Genomic DNA, 20,326 nt, shown 5'->3' with positions numbered 1-20,326 from the left:
TTTTGCAAGACTGTCTGACAGTGCTGTGTGTGAGTGTTTCAGTAATGTCAGAATTTTAGTAGTGGGTATGACTGTATATGATTTGTGTGTGTGTGGGGCCACTCATACTTTTGTGCCTTCTTTTTTTTGGGGGGCATTTTATATCACCTGTTTTTAAAGTGATGTGTGTTGTTAACTGTTTGTCAAGCCAAGTTTGTACAAAATGTTGATATTCATTATATTTTTATTTCTTGATTATAAACAAAGTACATCTTTACACTTGATCATTGATTAGGAGAGCAACCAGAGTTATTTTACATGTCATTTTGTTTGTACACTTTCTACTATTGAAAATGTTGTGAGATTTATAATAGAATACAGTTCTTGAGCAAACATTGGATCGATAAAATCTCACACTGTTACTTAAAAAGGCTAAGAAAAAAATCATTAAGAATAAAAGCATAACGTGTACACCATACAGTTAGCCTACATGGTCTTGAGTATTTTTTTATATTTCATTATAGATTTATGAGCCATTGCCATTATATGTGGTTGCTGTCCAAGGTGCTATTGTATTTGAGAGCAAGGGATCTATTTTTTTGTATGACCTTTAGGACTTGACAGTAACAGGTTAGTTTCTAATTATTTCATATGCTTAAAAACATATCCCATTATTAGAATTGTTATCTACTGTATCACGTCATCTGATTACTATTTAAATTATTTCAAATACCTGTGAAGGAACTGTGTCCCTCAGATCCAAGTTCAAGTCAAGTGCTTGGGACATGGTACATGGAAACTCCCAGTTTGATTCCTCCATTAATATTGTGCATAAATCAAAAAGATCCACATCACATGGGACCGCATTTAAAAATGTACAGCTATCTTTACACATGGTCAGATCTTCAGTCTGTGGAACAAGACAGTCTTCTGCACCCCAAATGTGAGGGGCCATGTACGACATCAGGTATCCCACTGGGTACGTTTGATGTTCTTGGAGGGCCTTATACGGTGAGCATTCCAAATACCCCTGATGTCGTTCAATAACTCCTGTTGAAGAAACATGAAAAAGACTTGGCTTTGGTATACATGTGTCATCTTCCAAACCGCTTATCCTATACAGGGTCGCTGGGAGGTGCTGGAGCCTAGCCCAGCCGTCAACGGGCGAAGGCAGACTACACCTCAAACTGGTCGCCAACCAGCCGCAGGGCACACACAGACACTGTCACTGAGTGGGAATTGATCCCACGCTGCATCGCACACAACTCAGGTGTGTGTACCACTACACTATCAGTGACTCTTTGATATGCAGTGCATTGTTAAAAAATGTAATTATAATTAGTGACATTTAGTCCTCTTTATTCTCTGCTTGGTTAAGAAGAACAAATGGCAGGCATCGGGCAAAATCGGATTACCCCCCCAAACCACTTTTTACTGTGTCTTCAGTTCACATAAATTAATATGATTTTTTTTTAAATCAATATTATTATTATTAAGGGTAATTCAATAATAACATTAAGGATAATTTGAGAAAATGTGTTATTTTAGAAGTGTGTATCAAACTGGCAGCCCTTCCCATTAATCAGTAGCCAGGAAGTACATCTCAGTTTGAAAAAGGTTGGTAACTCCTGGGGTAAAGGTGTATAGGCTGCCTACCTGAACGATTGGCATGAAACTGAACTGTGACAGGGCTTTGTCAACAAAATCCCCAGTGAAGATCCCTTCATCCCTCAGTTCTCTGAGAAGAGTGATCCAGGGTTCGATTCCTTCTTTTCTCATCACTCCCCACCAGCTCTCAATTCTCTGGTTTGCAGTACTTGCCCCTACAATATAACTTCCCTCCGCAGCTCTGTCATCAATGTCATTTCTCCTTAAATACTGTTGAATGTCTCTCACCACGACGTTCTCTGTGCCTATGTCTGTTCGTACTAGTTTGGGGACGCAGCCACAGCGTTCCACTGCTTCCACAATGTACCCCCCAATAACTTTGGGGTCACTGTTGGTCAGAGCTGCCCGCAGCCAAATGACATTATGTGAGAATCCGTCAATGCAGCCGTTAATACATATCCCATACGGCTTAAGTTTGCCGTATGAATCGATGTGCCACACGAAGTTTGGTCCGTCTGCAAAATATTGCCTCCATCTTAGCCAACGGATCCGACGAAGTTGGGAACTGACGGGGTCCAGTAGAGAGAGAAGTCTTCTTTTCGGATACAAATATTGTGTCGTTTACATTTCATATACATCCACCGGTAACCGTGATCCCTTCCAGAGCCTTGCAGTTGCTGAACAGTGAAATCAATCCCGGTGTCCAAGTCTGGCTCTCAGCAGTCTATTCAAATGTTTCTCGGTGATAATGATTCCTTGCAATGCCAGGCTTTTCATGATGTCCTTGTAACTCATCCCGAGCCTAAAGTAAAATTCGATCAAGCTGCCCTTGTCCATTGTGTAGCTTGCCGTCGACCTTTCAACTTTGAAAGAAGGTGCGTTCGATTTTCATTATCAACTGACCCGCCAGAGCCACGGCTCCTTTGTGCGCACGCTTTAACTACTTCATGCGCACGCTGTAATTATTTCATGCGCACGAATGCACAAAGTAGTAATTCGTGCGCACGAATAAGTAGTTAGTGCCCACGAAGTAGTAATTGGGTGTGTATGAATAAGTAGTTTGTGCGCACGAATTAGTGGTTCGTGCGCAGGAACTAGGTTTTTTTTTTTTTCAAATGTCATGTCTGGGGCTCCGTAGTTTTACTATCCACTGTTGCAGGCAAACTTAACAGGGAAGTGGTTCAATTTGCAGTCATACATAGGCTGTGGGAGTTCTACTGTAGTTAAACAGCGCACTCGTGTGGTTGATGGCTGCATTACATCAGCAGGCGCTGTTCAACAAGGCGCAGTAACCTATTTATAGTACATTACAGTACAACCTATTTATTATCTGGGTAGGGACACAGCAGGGATAGCTTGAAGTGCTGTTCTCGCGCTCCTTCACGAATACACGCAACCATACACATAAAAATAATCCCCCAAACTACCTCAAAACGTTGACAATTGAAATCCTCTGAAGTAAAACGGCTTCAAAACAATGGCGCTGGCTATGACCGTAAAGGGCAATGCCTTCTGAGATTTGACCAGAAATACGTTACACCACTCCGTGTATACAGTCCATTGCCCGGCCTCCCCTCTGGTAATGGTTTGCCCCAGCAGCAGGAGGGTGGGGCGGTGGACGTGAAGTCTCGTAAAAGTGGACCTCTGTGAATCAGTGAATAATGTGACGTAGGATGGAGTCATCGTTCAAAATGTATTTGAAAGTTCACGCTCATATTTCCTTTGAAGTGGAATAAAACAATGAACGATATTTGCTTCTTTGGTTTAATCATTGAATATTTCATTTAATATAATGCAAACTAGAATCATATGTTCATTTCCTTATTTTTTCCAGGATGACTGGACAAACCCTGATTTCACAATCACTGTCTAGTGAGAAATGATCACGCAAAAAACAGAAGATAAAAAGCCTTTGACTAACAAAAAGAATGAATGCATTGTAAAAAATGATCATATAGAACACACACTTCCTTAAATCAACTTTTATCAAGCAAACAATTTAGAAGAACAAATATATATGAAAATAGAAACGATATAAAAGGAACTTGGGTTACACTGAATAGCTTCAACAAACCTCCGAAATCAACATAAACATCCTATTTCATTGATAAAAAAAAAAAGACTCAGTTTGATTACTTGTATTGAATGCAGAATTGTATGTACACCTTTCCACCTTCCTATCAAAAGTCAAAGTTTCTTCACAGTCCATATAATCAATCAAGAAGTTACTTCATATGGAAATCACAAAAACATTGTACATAGCACATACATTGCTTAAAAACGGACCAACAGTGGTAATTAGTAAAAACAGTGGTAAAAAAAAAAAAGGATTTTGGTAGGTACAGAGACGAGGATAAGATAAGATAAGATAAGAATGCCTTTATTGATCCCACAGTGGGGAAATTTTCATTGTTACAGCAGCAAAGATATAGGTCACACAGGGGCGGCGGTATAATGTGGCCATTAATGTATAATATTGACGGCAAACATTTAGGATCAAACCTATGTAAATATACGCAGTAACATGTGTATATACACATGTATATACACACCAACCTACATCTACATGAAAAATATGAGGAACACTCATTTCGGCCTGTACATAGTACAGAGGAAAAAATACTCTAAGTAAGTGACAGTGCTGCAGTGCTGTAGTGAAATGTAAGGAACAGCATTGGATAAAAATAAAACTAGACTAACAGTAGTGGGGAATGTTGAGTATTGCACGGTATCACAGTAGTGGGGAATATTGGGTATTGCACGATATGAGCTCAGGTGCAGGACTGCACAATTGCACTAATGTCCGCCAGTTTGTAGAGACTACACAATGTTCTTGTTAAAGAGTCTGACAGCAGCAGGCAAGAAGGAACGGCGGAATCTCTCCTTTGCACAGCGAGGGTGTAACAGTCTGTCACTGAAGGTGCTGTGGAGTGCTGTTAGGGTGCCCTGGAGGGGGTGGTCCGGGTTGCTCAGCATTGATGACAGCTTGGCCAACATCCTCCTGTCCCCCACCGAGTCCACAGAGTCCAGGGAGCAGCCCAGGACAGAGTTTGTCCAGCCGCTTCTTGTCCCGGGCCGAGACGCCGCCTGCCCAGGTGACCACTCCCTGGAAGATGACTGATGCAACCACCGAGTCATAAAAGTTCCTGAGGAGTGTCCCCTGAACCCCAAAAGACCTCAGTCTCCTGAGTAGGAAGAGTCTGCTCTGACTCTTCCTATAGAGGGCGTCTGTGATGTCGCACCAGTCCAGTTTATTGTTCAGATGAACACCCAGGTACTTGTAAGTTGAGACTCTCTCAACATCTGTTCCCCGGATATTCACTGGTGCAGGTGAAGAGTGCTGGCGCCTACCGAAATCCACCACCATTTCTTTGGATTTCCCCGCATTGATCAGGAGGCGGTTCTGCTGGCACCAGTCCACAAAACCCTGAGTAAGTTCTCTGTACTCCCGATCATCTCCGCCTGTGATGAGGCCGACAATCGCAGAGTCGTCAGAGAACTTCTGCGGGTGACAGGTAGGGGTGTTGTAGTTGAAGTCCGAGGTGTAGAGGGTGAACAGGAAGGGAGCCAAGACAGTTCCCTGTGGGGCCCCTGTGCTGCAGAGGAGCACGTCAGACACACAGTCCTGTGTCCTCACATACTGTGGCCGGTTTGTGAGGTAGTCCTGGATCCATGTGCTGAGGTGGTGGGCCACCCCCGCCCGCTCCAGCTTGTCTCCCAGTAGGGTGGGCTGGATGGTGTTGAAAGCACTGGAGAAATCAAAGAACATGATCCTCACAGTGCTCCCCGCCTTCTCCAGGTGGGAGAGTGAAGTGTGGAGGAGGTAGATGATGGCATCATCCACACTGATGCCAGGGTGATATGCGAACTGGAGTGGGTCCATTGAGGAGCTCACCAGGGGGCGCAGGTGGACAAGGACCAGTCTCTCCAGGGTCTTCATCAGGTGAGACGTCAGCGCCACTGGTCTGAGGCTGTTGAGCTCCTTCGGGTGGGGGGGTCTTTGGCACCGGGACCAGGCAGGATGTTTTCCATAGCTGGGGGACCCTGCCCAGCTTCAGGCTCAGGTTGAACATGTGCTGGACAATTCCACACAGCTGGTCTGCGCAGGATTTGAGGAGCTGGGGGCTGATGCCATCTGGACCCGCTGCTTTCCTCGCCTTCATCTTCTTCAGCTGGTTCCTCACCTGAGATGTTGTGAAGGCCAAGGCTGGGCAGGAGGGAATGGTGGCTATCTGGTGAAGCTGGGAGCTGGAGGCTGTGGAGAAAAGGGGGGAGGGGGTGACACGCCCAGCAGGAGGAGTAGGTGGAGGCTGCAGCAGGAGAGACTGAGTGGAGGCAGGCATCTGATCGAACCTATTGAAAAAGAGATTCAGCTCATTTGCCCACTGCAGGTCGCCCCCAGTCTGGGTCTTGGGTTGTCCGTGGCCTGAGATGGTCTTCAGGCCCCTCCAGACTCCCCTGGTGTTATTCTGCAGCAGCTGCTCCTCCATCCTCTTCCTGTAGGACCTTTTCCCCTCTCTGATCCTCCTCCTCCACTGGCGCTGCACAGTCCTCCGCTCCTCTATGTTGCCTGACGCAAAAGCCCTCCTCTTCTCCTTCAGGAGAGCTTTTATGTCTGGTGTGATCCAGGGTTTGTTGTTGGAGAAACACCTTACTGTCCTGGTGGGTATGGTGTTCTCCATGCAGAAATTTATATAGTCTGTAACAGTGTCCGTTAGACTACTAATGTCTTCCCCGTGAGTATCGCTGAATACTTCCCACACAGTTGTGCTGAAGCAGTCCTTTAAGGCCTCCTCGGCCTCTCCAGACCATCTCTGAACCGTGCGGGTCACAGCTGGCTGCCTGCTGACCAGAGGTTTGTACACAGACTGGAGAGCCACCAGGTTGTGATCAGCTTTGCCCAGCGGGGGGAGGGGCAGTGATGTGTATGCCTCCTTGGTGTTGGCATAGAAAAGATCCAGTCTTTTATTGTCTCTGGTGTGGCAGGTGACATACTGTGTGAATGAAGGCACAGAGGAGGAAGGGGACGCATGATTGAAGTCACCAGAGATGAGTACCAGGGCATTTGGGTGCTGTGTTTGTAGCCTGCTCACTGCTGCAGTCAAGACATCACAGGCTGTGTCGCTGCTGGCAGCTGGTGGGACGTAGACGGTTGCCGCGATCACATGACTAAACTCTCGCGGGATGTAGAATGGCCTCATGCCAACAGCTAGCAGCTCAATATCCCTGCTGCAAAGCTGCTCCTTAATCGTGATGTGCCCAGGATTACACCATCTATCGTTCACAAACACAGCCAGCCCTCCTCCTTTCCTCTTTCCACTCTCCAGCGTCCTGTCTGCGCGTATGATTTGGAAGCCGTCCAATTCTACAACCGCGTTCGGCGTTAGCGCTGTTAGCCACGACTCCGTGAATAGCATCAGGCTAGCCTCCTGGAAGTCCCTCTCGTGCCGGGTAAGCGCCGCTAGCTCGTCCATCTTGTTGGGGAGCGATCTAACATTCCCCATGATAACAGACGGGAGGACGGGATGGTATCGTCTCCTCCTTTCCCGGCGTTTAACCCCCGCAGGAGATCCCCGTCTCTTCCTCCTCAGCTCATGGGGGATATCGGGTCTCGCCCCGGAAGCCGGCGCATGGTTAGCACGGAGTGCTAACAGCTGATTCCGGCTGTAAACAATGGGGGCTCGGCTCCGAGCCAAGTCGCCGGACACGATCGCGCAAAAAATAGCCATCAGCAGCAGCAAGAATACCGCAGTTTGGGTGTCCATTGCTACGCAAGTTACGACTATCAACTATATGAAAAAGGTATGAGGTAGAGTAATATTAAAGAACAAAAACACACGAAAAGGCTCACCGATGAGCCGGAGCTACTGTAGCGGGCTGCCACTCGCGCGGCGCCGGAAAGCAAGGACATAAAAGATGTTACATTGAATAAAGCAATGTAGATTTTGCAAATAATGATCACGTTAAATACTTTAGATCGGGGGTGCTCACACTTTTTCAGCATGCGAGCTACGAATAAAATGACCAAGTCAAAATGATCTACCTTCCGGGTAGAGTAAGTTTGGCATATTTGTAGTGGGTAGATGCAAAAATGCAAAACACATTTATCTTCAAATATATTGAGGATTCTTTATTTACAATGTATGTTGATGTACCTTGCAAAACCGCATGAGCCAATGTTGCACAACACAACATAATTAACTATGAATATCTTTTTTTTTCATGTTACAGTACGCCGTCCATTGATTAGATGCGAGACTCCAGTTCCTTTTAGAGATGTTTATTCGTCAGCAAAACGCCGTAATACGCCACACCGTAAAACTAAAAGTTTAGACATACAACATAAAACAACATATTACATTTATGACAAGGATAGCTTTGCTTAGCGTCAAAGCTAATCACGATAGACAATGCAAAATAGTACTGACCACTTTGGCCTGCGTTCAACCAACGGCAGTCTTCTCCCAGAGATAATCATTACTTTCAAAAATGTGATGCTTCAACAAACTTGTTATATTCATTTAGTATATTCACTCGGCTTTGGCAAAACAATGAGGAAAAAGTAAGCAACACGCATGGTGAATGCCGCTTAGTCTCTGCGTAAAGCGGACGGAGATTCTGTAAGACGCAACTTCCGGTATGACATTTTCAAAAGGCATCGTATTTCAAAATACAGATGTGTGCCGTTACAAATTCGATCTACCAATACTACCTTTGCAATCGACGGGTAGATTGCGATCGATGTATTGAGCACCCCTGCTTTAGCTGTTAAACATTAACATTTTCATTTAAGACTTCTTGATTATTACGGTTGTCACCAGCACACTTGTGTCTCTTGGCAGAAACCTTCCATGAGAAGCATTGGCCACACACTGAGCAGAGAAAAGGTTTCTCACCAGTGTGGGTTCTGGTGTGACCTATTATGTGTTCCTTCCGAAAGAATCTTTGGCCACAAACTGAACAGGCAAAAGGTTTCTCACCAGTGTGTGTTCTGGTGTGACGTATTAAGTGTCCCTTCTGAGAGAATGTTTGCCCACAAACTGAACAGGCAAAAGGTTTCTCACCAGTGTGTGTTCTTCTGTGATCAGTTAAGCTTCCCTTCTGAGAGAATCTTTGGCCACAAACTGAGCAGGCAAAAGGTTTCTCATTAGTGTGTGTTCTGGTGTGTATTTTTAAGCTTAACTTATGAGAGAATGTTTGGCCACAAACTGAACAGGCAAAATGTTTCTCACCAGTGTGGGTTCTGGTGTGACTTATTAGGCTTCCCTTATGAGAGAATGTTTGGCCACAAACTGAACAGGCGAAAGGTTTCTCACCAGTGTGGGTTCTTATGTGGTCTTTTAAGGTTGACTTACGAGAGAACATTTGGCCACAATGTGAACATGCAAAAGGTTTCTCACCAGTGTGTGTTCTTATGTGTAGTTTTAAGAATGAATTACGGGAGAATCTTTGTCCACAATGTGCACATGCAAAAGGTTTCTCACCAGTGTGCATTCTGGTGTGACTTATTAAGCTTCCCTTATGAGAGAATGTTTGGCCACAAACTGAACAGGCAAAAGGTTTCTCACCTGTGTGTGTTCTGATGTGGCCTTTTAAGGCTGACTTACGAGAGAACATTTGGCCACAATCTGAACAGGCAAAAGGTTTCTCACCAGTGTGGGTTCTCATGTGTAGTTTTAAGAATGAATTACGAGAGAATCTTTGTCCACAATGTGAACATGCAAAAGGTTTCTCACCAGTGTGTGTTCTGGTGTGACTTATTAAGCTTCCCTTCTGAGAGAATATTTTTCCACAAACTGAACAGGAAAAAGGTTTCTCTTCGGAGTGTATTCTCATGTTTTTTAAGCGTCCCTTGAAAGCACATGTTTTCCCACACTCAGAACATTTCCAGCATTTGTTGTCATTGTTACATGTCATATCACCTTCACATTCTTCATCATCATCATCATCATTTGATGACGTCTCATCACTATCAGATAGTGGAGGTCGGAGGACGTCTCCTTGTGATCCTCCCCAGTGGTCCCCATCACCTTCTGTTGTCACGTGTTGACATGAGCTGCTGCTTGGAGGCTCCGCCCCTCTGCTCACCTCACGTTGACCTTCATCTTTACCCTTCAAAGATACAGTAGTCGATGGCAACTTGCAGATATCCTGGTCCTCCTCGTCTTTGATGTAGGGGAGCTCTTCTCCCTCCTCTTTTATGCACGGGCGCTCTCGCTCATCCTCCTTTTTAACATAAGAGGACTGCTGCTCGTCGTCTTCTTTAAAGTGGGAGAACTCTTCTCCCTCCTCTTTCACGCAGGGGCACTCTCGCTCATCCTCCTGTTTAACATAAGGGGAATGCTGCTCATCTTCTTCTTTAAAGTGAGTGAACTCTTCGTCCTCCTCTTTCTCTTTAATATGAGGATAAACACAAAAACACAAATGCACATGGCATTAGGGCTGTCCCAAACGATTATTTTTCAACTATTTTTGATGAAGATGCCATACTGAAATATTACAATGATTTTGAAAAGGCACAAATTCTATATTACTGCAGTCACAGACTACATATTAGTAGTTACCGTATTTTAACGACAATAAGGCGCACTTAAAAGTCTACATTTTTGACAGAGGGCGCTAAAGGCCCCAGTAGTGCCGGTATATGCATTCATTGTGCGTCACATTGAAAATGGCACCCATGAAGACACATGCCTACAAAGCACAGTTCAAACTGCAAGCTATCAGCTCGAGAACGAGTAAGAGAAAGAGAGAGCAAAAATGCTTGCAGAAGAAATGAAAATTGAACATTTTCAAGAAGGGGTCCGCTGATAGTGTAGTGGTACACACGCCTGAGTTGTGTGCGGGCAGCGTGGGATCGATTCCCGCTCAGTGACAGTGTCTATGTGTGCCCTGCGACTGGCTGGCGACCAGTTCGGGGTGTAGTCTGCCTTCGCCCATTGACGGCTGGGATAGGCTCCAGCAACTCCCCGCGACCCTATATAGGATAAGCGGTTTGGAAGATGACATGACATTTTCAAGAAGGTGCTTTCGTTTTATGAAACGGCGCTATCTATACATCCTGTTAAAGTATGGGTCTTTTGCATGCATCTTATCAGCGTCAACAACCTGTTAAACATTTGGCTTCCACTCTCTCAAAGGTGCATGATTGCCCCCGATTGGCGTAATCTATATTTATTAATACTTGTGTATTACGGTCTTTTATTGCCTTTATTGATTGTCTACTGTTTGTGAAGTGCTTTGCTTACAGCTCTAGCTGTTATGAAATGCGCTATGTAAATAAAATTGTATTGTATTGTATAACTGATAACAACAACAACATATCACATTGTTACACATCCGGGCAAGGACCACCGTGGCGCAGCAACTTCCGGCGGATTACAAGGAAAAGCTGGCCATCTTCCGCTCCGACTGTAGTAAAAAGATTGCCGACAAACGCATCCAGGCCAACCACATCACCAACATGGACGAGGTGCCGCTGACTTTTGACATCCCGGTGAACCACACTGTGGAGAAGAAGGACACCAGCGCGATAGCGATACGCACAACGGGGCACGACAAGTCGGCTTTTACTGTTGTGCTTGGTTGCCATGGTAATGGACAGAAACTGGTGATTTTTAAGCGCAAGACGCTGACGAAAGAAAAGTTTCCGGCCGGAGTCATCATTAAGGCCCATCAAAAGGGCTGGATGAACGAGGACAAAAAGAGAGAGTGGCTGACTGCGGGTGATTTTCCCCAAATACTGTATTTCTACCTCCTACCTAATCGTTTCACTGTATAAATGCCCCGACACGCTGGACCACATTCACTTCAGCAAACACGGGAGTGACGTCGTCTCGCATGCAGGTCACTTTCGTGACGCATGTGTTCATACAGCAGGCTAGACCAAGGTCACATTTAAAATGTACATAATATGAACAAGCTTACACACAAAAAAAATCTGAATTGAGCATTAATACCTACAGTGTGAACCAAAGCCAAAGATACCAGATGTTTTTTTCCACACGTCACCGTCACTGTTAATTTGTGACTCCATGCGCGCTCATCTCACAGCAGCTGCGAAAAACCAAGTGAAGCAAATGAACTCCGGGATTGCCATTATTCCCGGAGGCTTAACAAAGGAACTCCAACCAATGGACACTGGACTAATCGTGTAAATAGGGCGTTGTGAGCGGGGAGCGATGGATGACGGACGGCGAACACAGCTTCACAAAGACTTGGGGCAGCGCCGGGCAAGTTACGCCACACTTTGTGAATGGATTGTGGATACTTGGGCTAAAGTGTCTGCTTGCACTATTGTGCGAGCTTTCGCAAAAGCCGGCATTGTTTCTGAGGAGCCGCATGGCAACGAGACTGACTCGGACAATGACGAAAGCGAGCCTGCCATGTTTAACGGAGGGCTTGCCCAGCTGTTTGTTTCGGATACCGAAGATGAGGACTTTGATGGATTTGTGGATGACAGTTAATCACTGACAATTACGTAAGTACATTGTTAAATGTTTCAATAAAAAACAACCAAACTCAGTTTTGCTCCCTCTGCTTTTTTAATAACATACGTTAGCGTGCTTGCTAGCATATCATCGCTGTCATGTGAAAAACACTTATCTCCATTTTTTTCATTGTCTTATTTTTACCTGAATCATGTTTCCGCGTTATAGACATCACATTAAAAGCAAAATTAAAAAAGTTTCCTAAATTGGAGATAAGTGTTTTTCACGGGACAGCAATGATATGTTTTAGCGTGCATGCATGCTACCGTGTGCTTAAAGCTATCGTATGTTTTACCATTCCTGCGCCCAATAATACTAAGCCTAACCCAAACCCTTATGTATGTGTTGAATACAGAAATAGCACCCGTAAGTGAGACTGGTGCGCCTTTTGGTCATGAAAATACAGTAGTTAGATGGACTTACGATCCTTCAGCTTTTTGCATTCTGTCGTCTTCCAGCAGCACCTGGGTGACAGCGCTTCAGGTGTTCGTTCATCGCTAATGTGGTACGCCAACTCGGCTTTACAAAGGCTACAGACGACCAATTCGTTTGACTTTTTGTTGAAATATGTCCATACTTTGGACTTTCTTGTCCGCTTTTTTAGCTGATTCGTAGTAGCGCTCTCCTCTTCCCCGCTCTTTCTTTTCTGCTGTGTGCACTTGTTTACAACTGACAGTATGCACTGTTGATGCATTTACGTCATTGACACTCGAGGGTATGTGCGCGCCGGCGTATTTACGTCATTGGTGACGTCGACTATTTCGACTAGTCGGGACAGTCCTAGTTATAATAAACACAGTACATATGTACAGTGTGTTGAATGTATATATCTGTCTTGTCTTTTATCTTTACATTCCAACAATAATTTACAGAAAAATATGGCATATTTTGGAGATAGTTTGAATTGCAATTAATTGCGATTAATTATTTTAAGATGTGATTAACTTGATTAAACTTTTTTGACAGCTCTAATTCAAATAAAAAGCATAAGATGCTGTACTTCGCATTGCTGCTGAGAGGTAGATGGAGAAAGACGAGAGGAGGGTGAAAAAGGCAAAAGATACTGCGGTGCGCACAGACACGATCGAGTCCCTCTGTGCATGCTCAATCGCAAGGAACACTGGTCTTTGTAGTACCGGAAGTGCTTGTATGCGGAAGTGTGTTGTTTGGTGCGCAACCCACAGCAAATACACAAGCAGAGGAAAACAAGCTCAGAGACGCAGCACAAAAGCAGACTTTTGGAGCGAGGAGGAAACCGGCTACTTCATTCCTGTGGTGAGTGACATGAGTATCAAGTGTTTTACTGACAGTTGAAAGTAACGAAAGAAAATTACGTCTATTTGAGTCATGACGCCGTGTGTCACCATACACAGTGGGTTATTCAAATGCCGGAACAACTCTTTCCGCTCAATCACATAAAAGAGTTATTAAGAATGTTTCAGAAATCAGAATTTTGACCGTAACGAATGTTGAGTGCATGTAAACGTAGTCTCGAAGGTGTCGGGGACAGAACGGCGGAGGAGGCACGGCCGTCGTAAAGTCGAAACTTCGTAGATCACGTACGAAAGTCGTAATTCGATGACTTCCTGTAAAGCAGTTACATTAGAACTCTCCACTCGATCAGTTCTTAGCCAGCTAATGAGCTTTAAAGCGGAAGTCGACACAAACATTTTTTTTCAAGAATATGTTCTATGCAAGCCCACTAGTTGAAACAGGGCATTCTGATAAATATTGCATTTGTGGAATAAGTGTTAATCCACTCGTTTTTAGCCATCTCTGGGAGCGGCCATTTTGTCTTCTGTCGACTGAAAATAACATCACAACTGCTCACAACGACTAATCACGGCTCATATTCAGAAAACAGGTCAGCCGTGATTGGTCATTGTGAGCAGTTGTGATGTCATTTTCATTCGACAGAAGACAGCCCCCACCGATCGCTAAAAACCAGTGCATTTTGCTGCTTAACTTTCCACAAACAAATCAATCAGAATGCCGTGTTGGGGCCTGCTGGGAATATATTTCTTGAAAAAAATATGTTTGGGTTGACTTCCATTTTAAATAAACCTCTAACGTTATCGTCTCTCCTGCGATGTCATGCACGGATGCTTTTTCTTTTTTTTCCTTTTTTTTTTGCTGGGTGTAGGCGGATGTAAGGAGGGAACCGCTTTAAAAGGATGGGGTCGGAGGGCAATAATTTATCTGAATAAGGACGGAGGGACGAGGTCGGAAGGGTACCCAGGTCACGGAGGTGGGACGGACCGTCAAAAAGAGTCAAGTGCCCAGCTCTGCTGTGCTGATCTCATTTGGTATGAACAAATGTTCAGCAGACCTGCAAGTACAAGGCAATGAATAAAAATAAAGATTCAAAAACCTTGAAAACGCATTTTACCCAAACAACTTCACCTGACCATCATTTAGATTTGTGACTGTTTTCTTTCTCTCTCTCTCTCTCATTTTGTCAGAGACCTGCGCCAGGCTCTACCATGTGACTGTGTTTCATCAATCAAACGTAGCCATATGTCCGTATAGCCCTACAGTCTCGTCACGTGATCATATTCAACTTCAGCTGCGTGAAAGAGTTGTTTTCGGATGAAATGGCTCGAAAATGTCAAGCAGCAATGCCGACTATGCAGACACAGAAGAGGAGGAACACCCCTGGCCTCACGTCAAAAGCACGTTCCCCTTAAATACGGTGCGAAACACCAGTTACAGTACGGAGGGTCTTCTTTGTTTGCCTACACAAACGGAGATTTCAGCGTTCAAGCTCTGTAACATCTAACTCGAGGAACAATTTACTTACTTGAATACAATTTTTGGCTACTCTGATTACCATACACTAGTAAAGAAGATTACATTGAAATACAAACACACGTGACGTGCATATTTTTAACGACAGAAAGTCGTTCTTTACAAATCAAATGAGAGTAAGAAGTGTACTACAAACCTGCTCCGTGTAGCACAACACGAGGCTGCTTGCAGACTTCGCCCAGCAATTGAAGATGTTGCTCGTTCTCTTCTTTTATTCCACAAAGTTCCTCCTCGTATTTTGTTGTCGTCATTGCACACATTTTCACACGACAATCCCAACTAATTCGTACTTTATTTCTGCTTGACGATGTGTCGTGTGCTTCTCTTTGTTACCGGCTAGCGAGCTAAACTAAGCTAGGCCAGCTTGGCCGAGAAGCATCAACGGGGGCCGAAAGGAGTTCATCCTGAAACAAAGACTTAATTAATCAATGATGTCGTCGTCCTTTAAAGTAGTGATGGACGTCCTGTGTAGAGGCTGCGGTCCGTTCGAACACACAATAAGACCAAACGCAATTTGCTGTAGCTAGCTGTAGTGGTCGAGGCAGCCTTTACGTCACTTCCGCTTATGTCGTGTTTGATGCCTCAATCGAGGCACTATCAACACAATTGCATGTTAATGCATACCTTAAAATAACAAGCATATTTGCAAGAGCATCCTAACAATAGCTTGACAAATGTGCTTAAAATGACTCGTTTTGATGTGTATTGACTTTCATGACAAGATGGTAACAATATTACAAAATATTAGATGTAAAAGAAATCCACACTGGTCATTAAACGCATTAAATTTCTTATTAAACTGAATTTAGAATGCTCAATAATCAACCTTTGAACAATTTAGGCAGCTAAGTGACATTTCTTTACGCTTCCGTCGGGATTCGAAACAGGTCAGCCAAGGTAAACACTCCTCTCGCGAGACACTTGTTTATCGTGATGGTTAGATGAGGTGTACCCACTATCCGCAGTTGGGCTGGTCGTGGATTTGGGGGAGTTTATTCAAATTCAAACATTTAGGCGAGCCGTGTTATTTCGTCGGTCCCTGCACATCGAGCACACAGGAGGAAGGGTAAACCTACATTTCCTTTCAAGGACTTTCTCCCCTTTTTCTTATCTGAGCAAGTTAGCTTTCACGACTGCATCCTACTTTCGTTTTCTTGCTCGGCGGCTTTACGTAGCACTGTCACAAATGTACTGGGTTAGTTAGGTGTCGCCAACAAATGATGTCATCGGCTGGCACCTATGTGTCGGTCGCCGCCCTGACTTCCCGCCAGTTGGTGGCCAGACTTCGAAGGGGAAGGACATACCGGTATTTGCAGTGTCATTGTTTTTTTCTGTTTATCAATCTTTGTGACGAAAGGGGAAGCGCGGATGAATCTGGACATACCGGTAATTGCAGTCTCATTGTTTTTTCTATTTATCAAAATTTGTGACGAAAGGGGAAGCGCGGATGAATCTGCATTATCATGTATGATTTAGCAGACCTGCTAACGGGCTGGGTTTTTTTTCGTGTGCGTGAATAAACGACGGGCTTTTTTTTTTTTTTTTTTTTACTGCGGTCAAGCATTTACCGTGAGGTTTGGAATACGCATGCTCTCAAAAACGTAGGAGCGGATAGTTTGATCAGGAAAAACGAGGGCGTGATAGCTTGACCGCAGTCCATTACGGCAGGGTAGAAAAGTTGCCACACTATCATAACGGAAACGCCACACTTTGAGAACGGTAAACAGGGAGCAAAGGAAGGGCCGAGCATTCTACAGGATAGCAAAAGAAGACAGGCGGATGGCTCCTCCAGCCGTGGGTCGCTCTCGCTCTCCAACAGCGGGGGTTGCGCAGGCGAGCTCCCCATCCATCCACGGGGATTACGGCAAGCGCCACGTTTCTTATGCTTTTTAATATATTTTTTAAATGAATTGAACAGTTGTGCCCTGCGACTGGCTGGCGACCAGTTCGGGGTGTAGTCTGCCTTCTTCGCCCATTGACGGCTGGGATAGGCTCCAGCAATTCCCCGCGACCCTGTATAGGATAAGCGGTTTGGAAGATGACATGACATGACAATTGAACAGTTATATACAAACAAATAGGAATTCTTATCAACAAATAACATCGCTTTACATCGATTGAGCATAAGAACCATACCAATGCAATTCAAAATAATAACAAAACAAAAAAATATTAAAATAAAGTAGAAATTAAATTTGTATGGGGGCTTTCTACAGTAAATAAAATATTTCCAATAAAGAGAATAGGCAAAGGGCTTTTTATAATATCTATGACTATGACCTTTGATCAAAATAGTCATAAATCGTGGCTTAGATCAAAGGGTTTTGACTGTTACTGCCTAATATAGTTTTTTTCTTGCCTAACAACCAATGGGAGGTCGTTCCAGAGGGAAGGACCAGCAGTTGAAAAGGCTCGATCCCCTCTGAGGCTCCTCTTGGTCCTCGGCACCTCGAGCAGCGCCTGGTCCGCAGACCTGACGCTGCGGGAAGGTGCGGAGGAGCTCAGAAAGGTATGCTGGGGCCAGGCCATTTAATGACTTATAGACAAATAAGAGAATCTTAAATTGAACCCTAATTGAACCCTAAAGTCCCCCCATGGGCGTCCGCTCACCCCCTCCTCCTTCTCAGTTCCCAAGGTAAGATGATACATTCTATCTATTAAAACTAAACTTAATACATATATCAAATAATGTTCAAACATACCCTGACATATACTACTTTGACCATTTGACTACTTCACATAAAATATTGACCCCAGGATGCACGAGTTAAATTTTAGCACTTCCAGATGCCCCGGAAACTATTAAAATCAAATATAATATTTATGACTATGACCGTTGATTAAAAAAAAGCCATAAATCATGGCTTAGATCAAAGGGTTTTGACTGTTACTGCCTAATATAGTTTTTTTGGCAAGCCCCCTCTCTGTCCATTTTTAAAACTCGGTTGAAGACACATTTCTTTTCTCAGGCTTTTGATCAGACCTGAAATTTTCGGCTCTTTTCCGGTGTCAATTGTATATAGTGTTTTATGTCAATTTATTGGCTTCATTATTTTATTTTATTTATATTTTTATATATTATTTATGTCTATATTTAGTAATACATGAATCACAGCCTTTTATTGTTTTTGTTCTATTTATTGTATTGGTTGTAAAGTGCTTTGTTACAGCTCTAGCTGTTATGAAATGCGCTATATAAATACAATTGTATTGTATCACACTTCATTCAACATTGGCTTGAAAAGACGTTCTTGAAAATATATCAATGTACCTGGATGTTGATCTATGATGGAGAAAGGATTCTCATCATCATCAATTTACCTGGATGTTGATCTATGATGGAGAAAGGATTCTCATCATCATCATCATCAATCATTTTCATTTCCAGAAGACCATTGAGGGAAGAATCTCTGTTTTCAATAGAGAATAAAATAACATATTTTGCAAATTTTTCTTTATTACAAACCATTTGATTAAAAACAAGAACAGCAAATTAAAAAAAACATTTACGTAGATGGTCTATAGGAGATAAATGGAATTCTCGCTTCACATCCACTTGTGTGAAAGTGTCTCTGGTTTGAGTAGCTGTTAAAAAATAATAAATTAACTAAAAAAATGTATAAAATTAGTATTATCAATAATCTATAAAATTTTAAGAGAAAAATGTATTTTGTATATGAAAAAAAACCTATTGATTACACACATTTGTTATTCATGAAGCTAGGTAGGGATAGAAGTATTTTAAAATATGTACTTACAGTCCATTTTTTTTTCTTCAGTGGTCTGTTCATCTCTGAGTTGTCTTTTTGTTGGCGCTTTTCTTCTGTGGAAAGTCTTCTCCCGCCACTTCGTAGATATAGAGCTGATGGACCACAGTGCTTAATTTTGACTTCTTCATTTTTGTACGATTTGAAAGGTCAGGGTCATTTTGGATGACTGAATAACTGAGTTTTCTCACCTATCGCGATGAGTTCAAAAACATATGTATAGGCCTATACCCCACATTTCTTTCAAGGCTAACTTCATAATCAACAACCTGGATGTGAAAGTATAGCCACTGGTGGACAATGAACCTCTGTGTACGATTCACACACACGATTTACCTTAGTACATACAAACATGAGTGAGGGCCTGTCTGGCTATATTTTAAGGAAACACTTTGCATCCTACCTCAGGGCAAAGGAGGGATGGGGTAGGGTGGAGTATAATTATAATTATAATAGGTATAATTACAGCATTCTCTGATAGTTATCCAATCTATTTCTAAATTAGGTGCCAAATCAAAAACTTGTTTTTTTGTTCAGTGTTACTCCACTGACACTTAAGTCTCCACACATATCCTGGACAAGAATATATCAATATCCTGCAGTAGTACAACTCAATGTAGTGTACAGTATGTATAAGTTATTAGTTTTTGTTAATTGTACATATGTTAGCACCTGGTCATAGCCTCTGGCCAACTACGTCATCACATCGACGTTAGCTCGTGTTGCCGATGCGAGAGTTGACAGAAATGGCTTAACACAGTTTCCTTAGCAAAAAGTAGTTTATCGAAGTATACTATAAGTAAACTTTTTTTATGCTAAAATGGAGGCAGTATACTTGAAGTGTACTTTTTATATACTTCATTTTCTAAACTTCACAGAAGTATGCTTAAGTATACTTGGCTTGTACTGAAAAGTATACACCAAAGTTTAAGATAAACTTATATGGAAGCTTCAAGTATACACGTTCCTTCTGTAAAGTATACTGAAAAATGTAAGGCTATAAGTACATTATTACTGAGAATTAAATTTGTATGAAACCATATCGTCGCTGTCTTGTGAAAACACTTATGTCCATTTTTGCCCCAATTTTTAAATTTGTATGTGAAGGGAGTTTCTGCATTACAGATATCCTATTTGCGTGAACATAATAAAAAAAATAAAAAAAAATGGACATGCATGGTTTTCACAGGACAGCGAAGATATACTTCTGTCTGCCACAAATTGCTAATACTTAGCCATTGGTCCAATTACAGGAAAAGGAAGTACAATCCTGAATCCGACCCAGACGGTGAGTCACCAGAAGAAGAAGTGACCCAGTGACAATGTGTTTGGTTGTTTAGGTTAACATTAGCTAGTCATAGTGCTAATTTGTGTCGCTGGCGGTGCTCTGTTTATTACATGTAAGTGATGTAATCACTGTAAATTGTACCCGAATCAAGTGCATCCACTTCTAAAACAAAACTAAATGTTCCATGCAAACTATGAAAACGGCAAATTTCACCGGGTTTTAAGAATATGTATCCATGTGGCCTCTTCAGTACTGGGCAATCTATCTCATCTCATCTCATCTCATCTATGCCAACAAAAGCAGATAACTTTTATTGTCGGGAGATTCCCATGGTATCATTCCACTACCATTCTGAATACCAATTTGCTATATGTATCTCACTTCAA

The 20,326-nt window shown here is 43.0% G+C and overlaps 1 protein-coding gene, 1 long non-coding RNA gene and 1 pseudogene across 3 annotated transcripts in view; 1 reads left to right on the top strand and 2 right to left on the bottom strand.

The window, feature by feature from the left end:
• Positions 1 to 205: 205 nt before the first annotated feature.
• Positions 206 to 2,202, bottom strand: LOC147126988 (uncharacterized; annotated as a pseudogene). Its single transcript, XR_015084873.1, has 2 exons — positions 1,636 to 2,202; positions 206 to 1,029 (listed from the first exon to the last, which is right to left on the bottom strand). The product of XR_015084873.1 is annotated as an uncharacterized LOC147126988 (transcript).
• Positions 2,203 to 7,851: 5,649 nt separating this feature from the next.
• Positions 7,852 to 16,430, bottom strand: LOC147126987 (uncharacterized). The gene is made up of 2 exons (XM_086022113.1): positions 15,022 to 16,430; positions 7,852 to 9,980 (listed from the first exon to the last, which is right to left on the bottom strand). The coding sequence occupies exons 1-2, from the start codon at positions 15,143 to 15,145 to the stop codon at positions 8,356 to 8,358; spliced, it is 1,749 nt and encodes a 582-aa protein (XP_085878239.1). The 5' UTR covers positions 15,146 to 16,430; the 3' UTR covers positions 7,852 to 8,355.
• The window catches only part of LOC147126986 (uncharacterized), a 62,348-nt gene continuing 58,287 nt past the window's right edge, over positions 16,266 to 20,326 (top strand). The window contains exons 1-2 of the long non-coding RNA XR_015084702.1: positions 16,266 to 16,749; positions 19,906 to 19,940. This is a non-coding gene — a long non-coding RNA (uncharacterized LOC147126986). The remainder of the gene's footprint in view (positions 16,750 to 19,905; positions 19,941 to 20,326) is intronic.

The sequence above is a fragment of the Filicampus tigris genome, chromosome 22 (genome assembly GCF_054856515.1).
Source record: "Filicampus tigris isolate MCC_2025a chromosome 22, RoL_Ftig_1.0, whole genome shotgun sequence".
Lineage (NCBI taxonomy): Eukaryota > Metazoa > Chordata > Actinopteri > Syngnathiformes > Syngnathidae > Filicampus > Filicampus tigris.
This window is presented reverse-complemented; position numbering and strand designations above follow the sequence as displayed.

Excerpts from the sequence above, each read along its gene's own strand:
- LOC147126987 (XM_086022113.1), bottom strand. The coding sequence starts at position 15,145 with ATGTGTGCAATGACGACAACAAAATACGAGGAGGAACTTTGTGGAATA. Across the intron at positions 9,981-15,021 it reads TGTTGTGCTACACGGAGCAG|AGAAAGAGGAGGACGAAGAG; the intron begins GTTTGTAGTACA and ends CTCATATTAAAG.